Source organism: Scyliorhinus torazame, chromosome 3, assembly GCF_047496885.1.
Source record: "Scyliorhinus torazame isolate Kashiwa2021f chromosome 3, sScyTor2.1, whole genome shotgun sequence".
NCBI classification, from domain to species: Eukaryota; Metazoa; Chordata; class Chondrichthyes; order Carcharhiniformes; family Scyliorhinidae; genus Scyliorhinus; species Scyliorhinus torazame.
In genome coordinates, this window is record NC_092709.1 from 71,663,043 (window position 1) to 71,681,310 (window position 18,268).

At 49.0% G+C, this 18,268-nt stretch overlaps 1 protein-coding gene across 1 annotated transcript in view; it reads left to right on the plus strand.

Moving 5' to 3' along the window:
- The window catches only part of LOC140408510 (platelet-derived growth factor C-like), an 84,551-nt gene extending 82,444 nt beyond the window's left edge, over positions 1 to 2,107 (plus strand). The window contains exon 4 of the mRNA XM_072495796.1: positions 571 to 2,107. Coding sequence (XP_072351897.1) covers positions 571 to 687 — 117 coding nt within the window. The 3' untranslated portion in view covers positions 688 to 2,107. The remainder of the gene's footprint in view (positions 1 to 570) is intronic.
- Positions 2,108 to 18,268: the final 16,161 nt, after the last annotated feature.

Here is an 18,268-nt window from a genome sequence, read left to right on the forward strand (position 1 = left end):
CCACCGCGAAGACTGACGCAAAGTATTTGTTTAACCCGTCTGCCATTTCCTGGTTCCCCATTATTATTTCCCCAGTCTAATTCTTTTAGGGGTCTATGTTCACTTTGGAGTGAATAAAGTGATGACCAGCTGTCAAAACAAAATTGTACCACATGAATAATCCACTTTATCACTTGTAAAGTGAGAATGCTGAGGAATATTGCAACATCATTTTTTGTAGTTGCTGTTGTTATGAGACTGGTATTCACTCATTCACTTCGAGGTGATGCAGTCCAGAGGTGCATATCACTGCTGTAATATATTACTTGAGTTTCTGGAAGCCCAAGTAAGAATTTGGATAATGTCACACTGATACCCAGGTTACTTTTATTTTACAAAGACAGCTTTACCGAAGAGATTTGATGTAAGAACAAAATCCTCAATGATTAGTGGCGTGGTCGAGATGTATCGTTCATTTTGCTGTGTGTTGGTAATGGAAGATTCAAAGTATCTGGAAAGATCTAATTTGTGACAGGAGTAAAATCCCTTCATCTTTCATGGTGTAAATTTAATTGCTTACAACTCTTTCAGGTTCTTCAGCTGCGATATAGGAGCCCTGGGAAACCGTTGCAGAAATCTCTGGCAGACGTGGGATTGGAGCACCATGAAGAATGTGACTGTGTGTGTAAAGGAAAAATAGGAGGTTAAGCTAGTTTGCCCTTTTACTTTTCAAAGACTTGAACCATTGAGCAATGGGGCCTGTCTGCATTATCTTTACTCATAAATCACAGTCATCTCAGTTCTCAACTTTCCACTTTCTAGCTTTTCTGTGGATTTCGGGCAAGACACATCAGCTCCCCTGCCTATAGATGGAACTGCAACGCATCACACAGGGGAGAACTCCTACACCCAGACATGTTTAGATTTTTAGATGACAGCAAAGAAAATAGCTCTTGCATTGCACTCCTGGGAGCGAAATTCTCCATCCCGCCCCGCCACATTTCTGCCCCGACTGGCCGGAGGGAGTCTCCGTTACACCGGCCGGTCAATGGGGTTTCCCATTGTGGGGCAGCCCCACGCCGTCGGGAAACCCCCGGGCTGCCGGCAAAACGGAGACTCCCGCCGGCGGAGAATGACACCCCGGGTTCCCGTTCTCTCTTTCACTTGTGGGAGAATATAAATGTTATTTAGTTCACATGTTCCAGTTCTGAACCTCGTAAAAGTTCAGAAAATAGTTTAAGGAAAAAAGACTATTGTCTGGAGTCAGTTACTGTTTATGTCACATACTTTGTGGCTTACAGTATTCCTAGCCATGTTGCTGAAAACTTCCAAGAAAATTGGTTTGTCTTGTACCACTGCATCCATTGTGTGACATCATTTCCTGTGTGCTTTTGAACATCTTTATTCTCCATGCACCATTTAAAAAGAGAAATCTGCATGTCTGTCTGCAATCACAGCTACAATATTCTCGTAAATGTCTCCCAATGAATATATTGGAGAAATACCGAATTCAAGAAGAGTCAAGACTTATTTGACAGACTTTTCTGAGGGCATTGCCTGAATGATGCGTGTACATTTTTTTTTCATTTAGGCTAAAATGACTAAAGCTTTTTTAAAATATTACATTACATGTATCTATTGTACAAGGGGCTGTTTAGCACAGGGCTAAATCGCTGGCTTTGAAAGCAGACCAAGGCAGGCCAGCAGCACGGTTCAATTCCCGTAACAGCCTCCCCGAACAGGCGCCGGAATGTGGCGACTAGGGGCTTCTCACAGTAACTTCATTTGAAGCCTACTTGTGACAATAAGCGATTTTCATTTAATTTTTTTCATTTCATATTTTGTACCAAACACATTTAAGAATTTAGCTCATTGCATTGTCCAAGATGACTCATGATTTACAACACTTTGCAAAAAAGGGAAATGGGTAGGTGTGTTTAAGAGCACAGCCATATCATTGCACTGTCAGTGTTGATGCTTTGTGCAATGTATATCTCTTTTTGTATGGTAGCCACTATTCCAAAGATAGTACTAATCAGAACTTCTACCCAATTGTCTACTTTGCTCATAAAACAGTTGTATCTGTATCTTGGTTTGACTTGATCTTTTCTTTCTTTCATTAAAGCATCATAAAAGTTAAAGAATATATAGTTATATGAACAACTTCTACTAACTCAGAGTATCAGTGATGAAGTTACTAACTGAGCTAAGCATGGTCCTCTGATCAAAACAGCTGGATTATTAAATAGTTCGCCACAGAAACAAAGCCAGTTTCCGAGAAAATCAGAGATATTTTTCAATTGAGAAACTATGTTCAGAAATTCTGGCCGAATTCTCCGGCCGTTGGGTTTTCTGTTTCCGTCAGCACTCCATGCCCAGGGGTTTCCCGGCGGCGAGTGGCTTCAATGGGAAATCCTATTGACAAGTGGCAGGAGTAGAGAATCCCTCCACCAGTGAACAGTGCACCACTGAGAAACACACGGCTGGGGGACCAGAGAATCCAGCTCGCTAAAGCACTCATTTAAAAAAAAACTGCATGACATGTTGGTTACTTATTGGTATTTATAATTTTAGACAATACATTAAAATCCCACTTGTTCCTATCAAAGTAGCAGCAATTGGATCTGTAACGGTTACACACCAGTTATCTTTGGTCTTTGGTCACTGATGAATCATGTAACTGCATATAGGTTCAGTATGTAGTGCTTTCAGAATTTAGAATTAGAATTTACAGTGCGGAAGGAGGCCATTCGGCCCATCGAGTCTGCACCGGCTCTTGGAAACTTCACCCTACCCAAGGTCAACACCTCCACCCTATCCCCATAGCCCAGTAACCCCACCCAACACTAAGGACAATTTTCGACACTAAGGGCAATTTATCATGGCAAATCTACCTAACCTGCACATCTTTGTACTGTGGGAGGAAACCGGAGCACCCGGAGGAAACCCACGCACACACGGGGAGGATGTGCAGACTCCGCACAGACAGTGACCCAAGCCGGAATCGAACCTGGAACCCTGGAGCTGTGAAGCAATTATGCTAACCACAATGCTACCGTGCTGCCCCTTAATGCTGTAATGACCTTTCTCTTCATTCATCTGAAATGCAACACCCAATCTCTAACTGTAAGACAACATGAAAAACAAGTCTGTGTTTTCATAAAATGAAGGATGAGATACATCTTTGGTCTTAATCTGAATATCAACAGCTCTTGTAAAATCTACTGGAGGGATTCATTAAAATGACTTAACTTGATTTGCAGCAAATCTTTAAAAAAAATACACTTCTGCAGAAGATTTTGTGCAGTAATAAATGATTGAAATGACGTTTGAAAGGATGGCTACAGTGAGCATATTAAGGACTAATACTGCAATCCATCAGTCCCAAAGGTTCAAAAATCTTGCCATTTTGATGCTTAAAGTTTTCTCACATACGTGGGGGGGGGGGTGGGGGGAGCGCTCTCCATTTTGTTGTCTAAGTGTGATGGCGGACAGTCCGGGCGGCACCATTGCCACTGGCCAGAATGGTGAGAACTCGGACCCGATTCCATGCTTAGAGCCTAATTAATTATGCGCAAGTGAGTAATCTCTGAATCACCTGTTGGGTTGGGAGCTGATTCATCAACTGATGAGATTGAAAGTCCTGGCGCCATATTTAAACAGTAGAATACACTGATATCACTCTCTTCAGCCCACCTGTCATCAAGAGACTGCTCATGGTGGCATCCAGCCACAAACAGAAGTATGCCACCTTCAAGAAGAAGGCAGCACCCTGCTTCAGCAAGCAGGCCCTCGAGGCCTTGATCCATGGAGTCAAGGAAAAAAGGCACATCTGTTACTGAAGGGAAAGCTCCAGGAAGCACATTAAACCGAGTATGGATCTCAACTTCATCACTTCACCAAATCCCGGCTAGGGTACTGCCCTGCCCTCCCCTGCCCTGGCCTGGCCCAGACCATCCGGGGGCTCCAATGACTTCCAAGACCCCATAACAGAGAACACCCCCCCGCCCCTCATAACAGAGACCCCCCATCACAGTAGTAATTGGCGGCTGGTTAAGGCCTTGCTGGTGAGGCCGGTGACTCCTGGGCGCTGGGTGACTGTGGCGTCAAGATGGGCGTGCATATTTAAATGAGTTGAATGCCGAGGATTCACGCTCATCGCAAATCCAATTTGTGCATCCCCTGAATTCACCTGGCTGAGCACAACACGGTGGTAGAATGGCACCCTTCCTTCCTCCCTCCAACGCATGAGCACATTTATACTGTCCCTCAACAGCCCCTTGGGCTTCCTGGACCTCCATATCTTCATCTTCAAAGATAGGTGGCCCCCCAAGTCCTTAGGTGACCCCCCTCTCTCCACAATGCAAATTCTGCTCACCCCGCTCCCCAGTTCCCCACAGCAGACTCCCTCACTAGACCCTCACCAGAGCCCCCTAGCAGAGACCCCATCGGAGACCTCCATAACGGAGACCCACCCATAACAGAGACTCCCATATAACAGCGAACGCTCCATAACAGAGACGACCGATAACAGAGAACACCCCATAACAGAGACCCCCCCCATAACAGAGACCTCCCCCATAACAGAGACTCCCATATAACAGTGTCCGCTCCATAACAGAGACGCCCCATAACAGAGACCCCCCCATAACAGAGATGCCCCCATAACAGAGACCTCCCCCATAACAGAGACTCCCATATAACAGTGTCCGCTCCATAACAGAGACGCCCCATAACAGAGACCCCCCCATAACAGAGATGCCCCCATAACAGAGACCCCCCCATAACAGAGACTCCCATACAACAGCGACCGCTCCATAACAGAGACCCCCCCATAACAGAGACTCACATATAACAGCATCCGATCCATAACAGAGACGCCCCATAACAGAGGCCCCCCCATAACAGAGAACTCCCATATAACAGAGACCCCATAACAGAGAACCCCCCATAACAGAGAACTCCCTATAACAGAGACCCCATAACAGAGAACCCCCCATAACAGAGGCCCCCCCATAACAGAGACTCCCATATAACAGCGACCGCTCCATAACAGAGACGCCCCATATAAGAGAACCCCCCCCATAACAGAGACCCCCCCATAACAGAGACCCCCCATAACAGAGACTCCCCCCATTACAGAGAACTCCCTATAACAGAGACCCCATAACAGAGAACCCCCCATAACAGAGAACTCCCTATAACAGAGACCCCATAACAGAGAACCCCCCATAACAGAGAACCCCCCCATAACAGAGACCCCATATAACAGCGACCGCTCCATAACAGAGACGCCCCATAACACAGAACCCCCCCCATAACAGAGACCCCCCCATAACAGAGACCCCATATAACAGCGACCGCTCCATAACAGAGACGCCCCATAACACAGAACCCCCCCCATAACAGAGACCCCCCCATAACAGAGACCCCATACAACAGCAACCGCTCCATAACAGAGACGCCCCATAACAGAGGCCCCCCCCATAACAGAGAACTCCCTATAACAGAGACCTCCCTATAACAGAGACCCCATAACAGAGAACCCCCCAGAACAGAGAACTCCCTATAACAGAGACCCCATAACAGAGAACCCCCCATAACAGAGACCCCCCCATAACAGAGACTCCCATATAACAGCGACCGCTCCATAACAGAGACGCCCCATAACAGAGAACCCCCCCATAACAGAGACCCCCCATAACAGAGACCCCCCATAACAGAGACTCCCCCATAACAGAGAACTCCCTATAACAGAGACCTCCCTATAACAGAGACCCCATAACAGAGAACCCCCCATAACAGAGAACCCCACATAACAGAGACCCCCCCATAACAGAGACTCCCATATAACAGCGACCGCTCCATAACAGAGACGCCCCATAACAGAGAGCCCCCCCCATAACAGAGACCCCCCATAACAGAGACCCCATATAACAGAGACTCCCATATAACAGCGACCGCTCCATAACAGAGACCCCCCCATAACAGAGGCCCTCCCCCATAACAGAGAACTCCCTATAACAGAGACCCCATAACAGAGACCCCCCATAACAGAGACCCCATAACAGAGAACCCCCCCCATAACAGAGACCCCCCCATAACAGAGACCCCATATAACAGCGACCGCTCCATAACAGAGACCCCCCATAACAGAGACCCCATAACAGAGAATCCCCCCATAACAGAGACCCCCCCATAACAGAGACCCCATATAACAGCGACCGCCCCATAACAGAGACCCCCCATAACAGAGACCCCCCATAACAGAGACCCCATAACAGAGAACCCCCCCCATAACAGAGACCCCCCCATAACAGAGACCCCATATAACAGCGACCGCTCCATAACAGAGACCCCCCATAACAGAGACCCCATAACAGAGAACCCCCCCATAACAGAGACCCCCCCATAACAGAGACCCCATATAACAGCGACCGCTCCATAACAGAGACCCCCCATAACAGAGACCCCATAACAGAGAACCCCCCCATAACAGAGACCCCCCCATAACAGAGACCCCATATAACAGCGACCGCTCCATAACAGAGACCCCATAACAGACCCCCCATAACAGAGACTCCCATATAACAGCGACCGCTCCATAACAGAGACTCCCCCATAACAGAGAACCCCCCCATAACAGAGACCCCCCCATAACAGAGACTCCCATATAACAGCGCCAGCTCCATAACAGAGACGCCCCATAACAGAGAACCCCCCCATTACAGAGACCCCCCCCATAACAGAAACCCCCCCATAACAGAAACCCCCCCCATAACAGAGAACCCCCCCATAACAGAGACCCCCCCAATAACAGAGACTCCCATATAACAGCGTCAGCTCCATAACAGAGACGCCCCATAACAGAGAACCCCCCCATAACAGAGACCCCCCCATAACAGAGAACCCCCCCATAACAGAGACTCCCATATAACAGCGACCGCTCCATAACAGAGACGCCCCATAACAGAGACCCCCCCATAACAGAGAACCCCCCCCATAACAGAGACTCCCATATAACAGCGACCGCTCCATAACAGAGACCCCCCCATAACAGAGAACCCCCCATAACAGAGAACCCCCCATAACAGAGACGCCCCCATACCAGAGAACCCCTCATAACAGAGACCCCCATAACAGACCCCCCATAACAGAGTCTTCCATATAACAGCGACCACTCCATAACAGAGAACCCCCCCATAACAGAGAACCCCCCCCATAACAGACCCCCCCATAACAGAGACCCCCCCATAACAGAGACTCCCATATAACAGCGACCGCTCCATAACAGAGACTCCCCCATAACAGAGACTCCCCCATAACAGAGGCCTCCCCCATAACACAGAACTCCCATATAACAGAGACCCCATAACAGAGAACCCCCATAACAGAGAACTCCCTATAACAGAGACCCCATAACAGAGAACCCCCCCCGAACAGAGAACACCCCCCATAACAGAGACCCCCCCATAACAGAGGCCCCCCCATAACAGAGACTCCCATATAACAGATACCGCTCCATAACAGACACGCCCCATAACAGAGACCCCCCCCATAACAGAGACCCCCCATAACAGAGACTCCCCCCATAACAGAGAACTCCCTATAACAGAGACCCCATAACAGAGAACCCCCATAACAGAGAACTCCCTATAACAGAGACCCCATAACAGAGAACCCCCCATAACAGAGAACTCCCTATAACAGAGACCTCATAACAGAGAACCCCCCCATAACAGAGAACCCCCCCATAACAGAGAACCCCCCCATAACAGAGACTCCCATATAACAGCGACCGCTCCATAACAGAGACGCCCCATAACAGAGGCCCCCCCATAACACAGAACTCCCATATAACAGAGACCCCATAACAGAGAACCCCCATAACAGAGAACACCCTATAACAGAGACCCCATAACAGAGAACCCCCCCAGAACAGAGAACTCCCTATAACAGAGACCCCATAACAGAGAACCCCCCATAACAGAGGCCCCCCCATAACAGAGACTGCCATATAACAGATACCGCTCCATAACAGAGACGCCCCATAACAGAGACCCCCCCCATAACAGAGACCCCCCATAACAGAGACTCCCCCCATAACAGAGAACTCCCTATAACAGAGACCCCATAACAGAGAACCCCCCATAACAGAGAACTCCCTATAACAGAGACCCCATAACAGAGAACCCCCCATAACAGAGAACCCCCCCATAACAGAGACTCCCATATAACAGCGACCGCTCCATAACAAATATGCCCCATAACACAGAACCCCCCCCATAACAGAGACCCCCCCATAACAGAGACCCCATATAACAGAGACTCCCATACAACAGCGACCGCTCCATAACAGAGACGCCCCATAACAGAGGCCCTCCCCCATAACAGAGAACTCCCTATAACAGAGACCTCCCTATAACAGAGACCCCATAACAGAGAACCCCCCAGAACAGAGAACTCCCTATAACAGAGACCCCATAACAGAGAACCCCCCATAACAGACACCCCCCCATAACAGAGACTCCCATATAACAGCGACCGCTCCATAACAGAGACGCCCCATAACAGAGAACGCCCCCATAACAGAGACCCCCATAACAGAGACTCCCCCCATAACAGAGAACTCCCTATAACAGAGACCTCCCTATAACAGAGACCCCATAACAGAGAACCCGCCATAACAGAGAATCCCCCCATAACAGAGACCCCCCATAACAGAGAACCCCGCATAACAGAGACCCCCCCATAACAGACCCCCCCATAACAGAGAACCCCCCCATAACAGAGACTCCCATATAACAGCGACCGCTCCATAACAGAGATGCCCCATAACACAGAACCCCCCCCATAACAGAGACCCCCCCATAACAGAGACCCCATATAACAGAGACTCCCATACAACAGCGACCGCTCCATAACAGAGACGCCCCATAACAGAGAACCCCCCCCATAACAGAGACCCCCCCCATAACAGAGACCCCATATAACAGAGACTCCCATACAACAGCGACCGCTCCATAACAGAGACGCCCCATAACAGAGGCCCTCCCCCATAACAGAGAACTCCCTATAACAGAGACCTCCCTATAACAGAGACCCCATAACAGAGAACCCCCCATAACAGAGAACCCCCCCCATAACAGAGACTCCCATATAACAGCGACCGCTCCATAACAGAGACGCCCCATAACAGAGAACCCCCCCATAACAGAGGCCCCCCCCTATAACAGAGAACTCCCTATAACAGAGACCTCCCTATAACAGAGACCCCATAACAGAGACCCCCCCATAACAGAGACCCCATAACAGAGAACCCCCCAGAACAGAGAACTCCCTATAACAGAGACCCCATAACAGAGAACCCCCCAGAACAGAGAACTCCCTATAACAGAGAACCCCCCATAACAGAGACCCCCCCATAACAGAGACCCCATATAACAGCGACCGCTCCATAACAGAGACGCCCCATAACAGAGAACCCCCCCATAACAGAGACCCCCCCATAACAGAGACCCCCCATAACAGAGACTCCCCCCATAACAGAGAACTCCCTATAACAGAGACCTCCCTATAACAGAGACCCCATAACAGAGAACCCCCCAAAACAGAGAATCCCCCCATAACAGAGACCCCCCCATAACAGAGACTCCCATAACAGAGACTCCCATATAACAGCGACCGCTCCATAACAGAGACGCCCCATAACAGAGAACCCCCCCATTACAGAGAACCCCCCCATAACAGAGAACCCCCACATAACAGAGAACCCCCCCATAACATACCCCCCCATAACAGAGACCCCCCCCAATAACAGAGACTCCCATATAACAGCGTCAGCTCCATAACAGAGACCCCCCCATAACAGAGACCCCCCCATAACAGAGACCCCCATAACAGAGACCCCATAACAGAGAACCCCCCAAAACAGAGAACCCCCCATAACAGAGACCCCCACATAACAGAGACCCCATAACAGAGACTCCCCCATAACAGAGAACTCCCTATAACAGAGACCCCATAACAGAGAACCCCCCATAACAGAGACTCCCCCATAACAGAGACCCCCCCATAACAGAGACTCCCCCATAACAGAGAACGCCCCATAACAGAGAACCCCCCATAACAGAGAACGCCCCATAACAGAGACTCCCCCATAACAGAGACCCCCCCATAACAGAGACTCCCCCATAACAGAGAACCCCCCATAACAGAGTCGCCCCCATACCAGAGAACCCCTCATAACAGAGACCCCCATAACAGACCCCCCATAACAGAGTCTTCCATATAACACCGACCACTCCATAACAGAGACCCCCCCCCAATAACAGAGACTCCCATATAACAGCGTCAGCTCCATAACAGAGACGCCGCATAACAGAGACTCCCCCATACCAGAGAACCCCCATAACAAGAGACCCCCATAACAGACCACCCATAACAGAGACCCCCCATAACAGAGACTCCCATATAACAGCGACCGCTCCATAACAGAGACGCCCCATAACAGAGACCCTCCCCCATAACAGGGACCCCCCCATAACAGAGACTCCCATATAACAGCGACCGCTCCATAACAGAGACGCCCCATAACAGAGACCCCCCCCATAACAGAGACCCCCCCCATAACAGAGACCCCATAACAGAGACCCCCCCATAACAGAGACTCCCATATAACAGTGACTCCCATATAACAGCGACCGCTCCATAACAGAGACCCCCATAACAGAGAACCCCCCCATTACAGAGAACCCCCCCATAACAGAGAACCCCCCATAACAGAGACCCCCCCATAACAGAGACTCCCATATAACAGCGACCGCTCCATAACAGAGACGCCCCATAACAGAGACCCCCCCCATAACAGAGACCCCCCATAACAGAGACTCCCATATAACAGCGACCGCTCCATAACAGAGACCCCCCCATAACAGAGACCCCCCCATAACAGAGACTCCCATATAACAGTGACCCCCCCATAACAGAGACGCCCCATAACAGAGAACCCCCCCATAACAGAGACCCCCCATAACAGAGACTCCCATATAACAGCGACCGCTCCATAACAGAGACTCCCCCCATAACAGAGACTCCCATATAACAGCGACCGCTCCATAACAGAGACGCCCCATAACAGAGACCCCCCCATAACAGAGACTCCCATATAACAGTGACCGCTCCATAACAGAGACCCCCATAACAGAGACTCCCATATAACAGCGACCGCTCCATAACAGAGTCCCCCCATAACAGAGACTCCCCATAACAGAGACCCCCCCATAACAGAGACGCCCCATAACAGAGACCCCATATAACAGCGTCAGCTCCATAACAGAGACGCCCCATAACAGAGAACCCCCCATAACAGAGACCGCCCATAACAGAGACCCCATAACAGAGAACCCCCATAACAGAGACCCCCCCATAACAGAGACTCCCATATAACAGCGACAGCTCCATAACAGAGACGCCCCATAACAGAGACCCCCCATAACAGACCCCCCATAACAGACCCCCCATAATAGGGACCGCCCATAACAGAGACCCCATAACAGAGAACCCCCCATAACAGAGAACTCCATATAACAGAGAACCCCCATAACAGAGAACACCCTGTAACAAAGAACCCCACATAACAGAGACCCCTCCCCCCATCAGGCACGTCTGCCAGAAAGCTAATGAGCAGTCCCCAGACAGAAGCAGTGAAAAATGATCACTGCTTTAAAACTCACCTGGACCTTACAGGTGGTGCCGAAGGCATAGAAAGCAGCAGCTGTAACTTCATAGAAAGCAAAAACCACATCACCACAATTTAAAACCTCTCAAACCCGCTGATCTGAAAGGTTTCTATGCACTTCAAAGAGAAAAGTTTTTACTAGGCGGTCATGTGCTCCGCCTATCGGGGGAGGGCCTTCAGTGACGCGCTAATGCTATTCCAACGTCACGCGACGCAATGATGCCATTTCCGAGGTGGCGGAGGATAGAATACTGGCATTGAATCGGTGGCAGCCCCGATTTGGGCGCCGGAAGGGACTCTCTGCCCGATCATCGATTACGGTATCGGCTTTGGGCAACGGTGAATCCTGCCCATTGTCTCCCAAACAGAGACGCATGCCCATTATTTGCCATGAGAATACAAAAATGTCAGAGGTGGGAAAAGGCAGTTTGACACATCAGAGTTCATCCACCTAGTTCTGTGGCTGTACTCGTCAACTCTGTGGAAAGGACATTAAAAGTGGAGGCATTAACTGTGATGGCAACATTATATAAATTATAAATGTACGATTTTCAGTTGTAAGGTATTCATGTGCCAAAGGCAGTGCTTCATATCACAAACTGCATTCGCAGGAAGATTGCTGTTAAATCGCCAAGCACTGACAAAGCAGAGCAAGAACAACGCACAGTGAAAATCAATAGTCTTTGACCATCACAAAGAACACAGTTATTGTTTATTCTCTGATTTACCTTTGCTGACCTATTACAGGTTATGTGGCAGAACTAAAACACTGACCAGTTGTAAACAATTGTTCATGAGACACAATTTAATGATGGAAAACAATTAACTATTGCCACTTTTGTAACAGGGTGTTGGTGAGACACCATCTGGAGTGTTGATTTGGTCTTCATATTTGTGAAAGGTTTTACATCCAACGGAGACTGTACAGCAAAGCTTCACTGAATTTGTCCCTGGAATGAGGGGATTATCCGATGATGAAAAGTTAAGTAAATTAAGTTTATATTCTCTGGAGTTTAGAAGACTGCAAGTGACCCCACAGAAACGTATAAAATTCTGAAGGTGCTTGATAGGGTAGATGCTGAAAGATTGTCTCTGCAGATGTTCCTGCAGTGCTGTTCAAGAAGACAGCTCCTCACTCACTACCTTCTCAACGGAAACTAGGGGTAGGCACGAAGTGCTGGCCGAGCCAACAACGTCCACATCTCATAAATGAATAAAAACAGAAGTAACTGTCCGAGATCTCATTAAAGCCTCATAATGCGTGCTTGGTTGAGAGCCCAGCCGGCTATGAGTACACGAGAACAACTACTCCCCAGAGGAAACATTGTTTGACAGCTCAGGCTCTTTAGAACATAGAACATAGAACATAGAACATTACAGCGCAGTACAGGCCCTTCGGCCCTCGATGTTGCGCCGACCTGTGAAACCACTCTAAAGCCCATCTACACTATTCCCTTATTGTCCATATGTCTATCCAATGACCATTTGAATGTCCTTAGTCTTGGCGAATCCACTACTGTTGCAGGCAGGGCATTCCACGCCCTTACTACTCTCTGAGTAAAGAACCTACCTCTGACATCTGTCCTATATCTATCTCCCCTCAATTTAAAGCTATGTCCCCCCGTGCTAGACATCACCATCCGAGGAAAAAAGCTCTCACTGTCCACCCTATCCAATCCTCTGATCATCTTGTATGCCTCAATTAAGTCACCTCTTAACCTTCTTCTCTCTAACAAAAACAGCCTCAAGTCCCTCAGCCTTTCCTCATAAGATCTTCCCTCCATATCAGGCAACATTCTGGTAAATCTCCTCTGCACCCTTTCCCATGCTTCCACATCCTTCCTACAATGCGGCGACCCAAATTGCCGCAATACTCCAAATGCGGCCGCACCAGAGTGTTGTCTAGCTGCAACATTACCTCATGGCTCCTAAACTCAATCCCTCTACCAATAAAAGCTAACGCACCGTACGCCTTCTTAACAACCCTCTCAACCTGGGTGGCAACTTTCAGGGATCTATGTACATGGACACCGAGATCTCTCTGCCCATCCACACTGCCAAGAATCTTACCATTAGCCCAGTACTCAGTCTTCCTGTTATTCCTTCCAAAATGAATCACCTCACACTTTTCTGCATTAAATTCCATTTGCCACCTCTCAGCCCAGCGCTGCAGCTTATCTATGTCCCTCTGTAACTTGTAACATCCTTCCACACTGTCCACAACTCCACCGACTTTAGTGTCATCTGCAAATTTACTCACCCATCCTTCTACGCCCTCCTCCAGGTCATTTATAAAAATGACAAACAGCAGTGGCCCCAAAACAGATCCTTGTGGTACACCACTAGTAACTGGACTCCAGTCTGAACATTTCCCATCAACCACCACCCTTTGTCTTCTTCCAGCCAACCAATTTCTGATCCAAACTGCTAAATCACCCTGAATCCCATGCCTCCGTATTTTCTGCAGTAGCCTACCATGGGGAACCTCATCAAACGCTTTACTGAAATCCATATACACCACATCAACTGCTTTACCCTCATCCACCTGTTTGGTCACCTTCTCAAAGAACTCTATAAGGTTTGTGAGGCACAACCTACCCTTCACAAAACCGTGTTGACTATCTCAAATCAAATGATTCCTTTCCAGATGATTATACATCCTATCTCTTATAAACCTTTCCAAGATTTTTCCCACAACAGAAGTAAGGCTCACTGGTCTATAGTTACTGTGGTTATCTCTACTCCCCTTCTTGAACAAGGGGACAACATTTGCTATCCTCCAGTCTTCTGGCACTATTCCTGTAGACAAAGATGACTTAAAGATCAAGGTCAAAGGCTCAGCAATCTCCTCCCTAGCTTCCCAGAGAATCCTAGGATAAATCCCATCCGGCCCAGGTGACTTATCTATTTTCACACTTTCCAGAATTGCTAACACCTCCTCCTTATGAACCTTAAGTCCTTCTAGCCTAGTAGCCTGAATCTCAGTATTCTCCTCGAAAACATTGTCTTTTTCCAGTGTGAATACTGACGAAAAATATTCATTTAGCACCTCTCCTATCTCCTCGGACTCCAAGCACAACTTCCCACTACTGTCCTTGACTGGCCCTACTCTTACCCTAGTCATTCTTTTATTCCTGACATATCGATAGAAAGCTTTAGGGTTATCCTTGATCCTACCTGCCAAAGACTTCTCATGTCCTCTCCTGGCTCTTCTTAGCTCTCTCTTTAGGTCCTTCCGAGCTAACTTGTAACTCTCGATCGCCCTAACTGCACCTTCATGTCTCATCTTTACATAAGCCTTCTTCTTCCTCTTGACAAGTGTTTCGACTGCTTTAGTAAACCACGGTTCCCTCACTCGACCACTTCCTCCCTGCCTGACAGGCACATACTTATCAAGGACACGCATTAGCTGTTCCTTGAACAAGCTCCACATTTCCATTGTGCCCATCCCCTGCAGTTTGCCTCTCCATCCGATGTATCCTAAGTCTTGCCTCATCGCATCATAATTGCCTTTCCCCCAGATATAACTCTTGCCCTGCGGTATATACCTATCCCTTTCGATCACTAAAGTAAACGTAATCAAATTGTGGTCACCATCACCAAAGTGATCACCTACCTCCAAATCTAACACCTGTCCTGGTTCATTACCCAGTACCAAATCCAATATGGCCTCGCCTCTCGTTGGCCTATATACATACTGTGTCAGGAAACCCTCCTGCACACATTGGACAAAAACGGACCCATCTAATGTACTCGAACTATAGCGTTTCCAGTCAATATTTGGGAAGTTAAAGTCCCCCATAACAACTACCCTGTTGCTTTCGCTCCTATCCAGAATCATCTTTGCAATCCTCTCCTCTACATCTCTGGAACTTTTTGGAGGCCTATAGAAACCCCCTAACAGGGTGACCTCTCCTTTCCTGTTTCTAACCTCAGCCCATACTACCTCAGTAGACGAGTCCTCATCAAACGTCCTTTCTGCCACCGTAATACTGTCCTTGACTAACAATGCCACCCCTCCCCCTCTTTTACCACCTACCCTGAGCTTACTGAAATATCTAAACCCCGGCACCTGCAACAACCATTCCTGTCCCTGCTCTATCCATGTCTTCGTAATGGCCACAACATCGAAGTCCCATGTACCAACCCATGCCGCAGGTTCACCCACCTTATTCCAGATGCTCCTGGCATTGAAGAAGACACACTTTAAACCACCTTCCTGCCTGCCGGTACACTCCTGCAACTTTGAAACCTTACTCATGACCTCACTACTCTCAACTTCCTGTATACTGGAGCTACAATTCAGGTTCCCAAGCCCCTGCTGAACTAGTTTAAACCCTCCCAAAGAGCATTAGCAAATTCCCCCCCCTCAAATATTGTTACCCCTCTGGTCCAGGTGCAGGCCATCCCGTTTGTAGAGGTCCCACCGACCCCAGAATGAGCCCCAATTATCCAGAAATCTGAAACCCTCCCTCCTGCACCATCTTTGTAGCCATGTGTTCAACTCCTCTCTCTCCCTATTCCTCGTCTCGCTAGCACGTGGCACGGGTAACAACCCAGAGATAATAACTCTGTTTGTCCTAGATCTAAGTTTCCACCCTAGCTCCCTGAATTCCTGCCTTACAACCCCAACCCTTTTCCTACCTATGTCGTTGGTACCTATGTGGACCACGACTTGGGGCTGCTCCCCCTCCCCCTTAAGGATCCCGAAAACATGATCCGAGACATCACGCACCCTGGCACCTGGGAGGCAACACACCAACCGCGAGTTTCTCTCGTTCCCACAGAATCTCCTATCTATCCCCCTAACTATGGGGTCTCCAATGACTAATGCTCTACTCCTCTCCCCCCTTCCCTTCTGAGCAACAGGGACAGACTCTGTGCCAGAGACCTGTACCCCATGGCTTAACCCTGGTAAGCCGTCCCCCCCAACAGTATCCAAAGCGGTATACTTGTTACTAAGGGGAACGGCCACAGGGGATCCCTGTACTGACTGCTTCCTCCCAGCCCCTCTCACCATCACCCATCTATCTTTATTCTTCAGAGTAACTACATCCCTGAAGCTTCTATCTATGACCAACTCTGCCTCCCGAATGATCCGAAGTTCATCCAACTCCAGCTCCAGTTCCCTAACGAGGTTTCTGAGGAGCTGGAGATGGGTGCACTTCCCACAGATGAAATCAGCAGGGACACTGACGGCATCCCTCACCTCAAACATTCTGCAGGAGGAACATTGCACTACCTTCCCTGCCATCCCCTCTAGATAAAAAAAGAAAAAGAAAGAAAGAGCTTACCTGTTATTCACTCCCCTTCTCAGCAAGCACTCACTCAGCAACCTCTGCGCCCCGCACGATAACACCTGAGGGAAAATAAATAAAAACTACTTACCAGTCACCAGCCAATCCCTTACCTGCAGGCTGTGACGTCACGGTTCAACTTCTTTTTACTTCGACCTGCCCTCGAGTCTTCCTCTTGATCTTTACAGCAGTTGTTTTTTTTTTGGTTAGAGGAGGGGGTAGGGAGGGAAACACTGAAGAAATGTTTTGGGTTTAAGTGTCACTTGACAAGAGCTCCTCCACAAACCACCTCCAAGTTAGGGTGAGCACATGGACGTATGCAAATTTCCCCCGCAATATCTGGTGTGAGGTGCTACGGAGGGTGAATGCCTCGACTTCTTGTGCAAGGTTGGGGCTGATACAGCTGAAGGTAGTGTATAGGGCTCACCTCACTGAATCACGATGAGCCAGCCAGCTGTTCAAAGGGGTGGAAAATGCCTCTGGGCGATATGGGAGGGGCCCTGCAAATCATGTTCACATGTTTTGGTCCTGTCCAAAACTAGAAAATTTTTGAGGTCGGTATTCAGGACAATTTCAGGGGTCTTCCACGTGGATGTGAAGCCCAGCCCCTTAGTAGCCATGGGTACAATTCTCCCATCGGGAGACAAAGTCCCGACGGCGGAGTGAAAACCGGAGTGTTTCACTCCGGCGTCGGAGGCCGCTCCCAGCCCCCTATTCTCCCGCCCCCAGGGGGCTAGGAGCGGCGGTGCGTCATTTACGCGCGCCGGGCCTTGGCGCCGCGTAAAAGCGGCGCCGCGTAAATGACGCAGCCGGCGCCGTGTAAATGACGTCACCCGTGCATGCGCGGTTGCCGTCCTCCCCGCGGCCGCCCCGCAAGAAGATGTCGGATGGATCTTGCAGGGCGGCGGAGGAAAAGAGGGCGGCCCGCTGATCGGAGGCCACCGATCGTGGGCCAGACCCCTTTTGAGCCCCCCCCCCCCCCCGGTGCAGGAACACCCCCCCTCACCCCCCAGCATTCCCGCGCTGTTCCCGCCGGCATACACCATGTGCTGAGTGCCTCACTAAGATAGTGCTAGGGCTGGGTCCACAGGTTAGCTGGTGAAGTACGAACCACAGCCAGAAGTTAATAGTTGTTATTGTACAGAATAATAAAACAGAGTTCTACCATCTACAACCGTGTTGGTTCGTTTGTATATCGGAACACCCAACTCGACATGATACCAGGACTGGAAACTCACCAGCGACTGTGAGA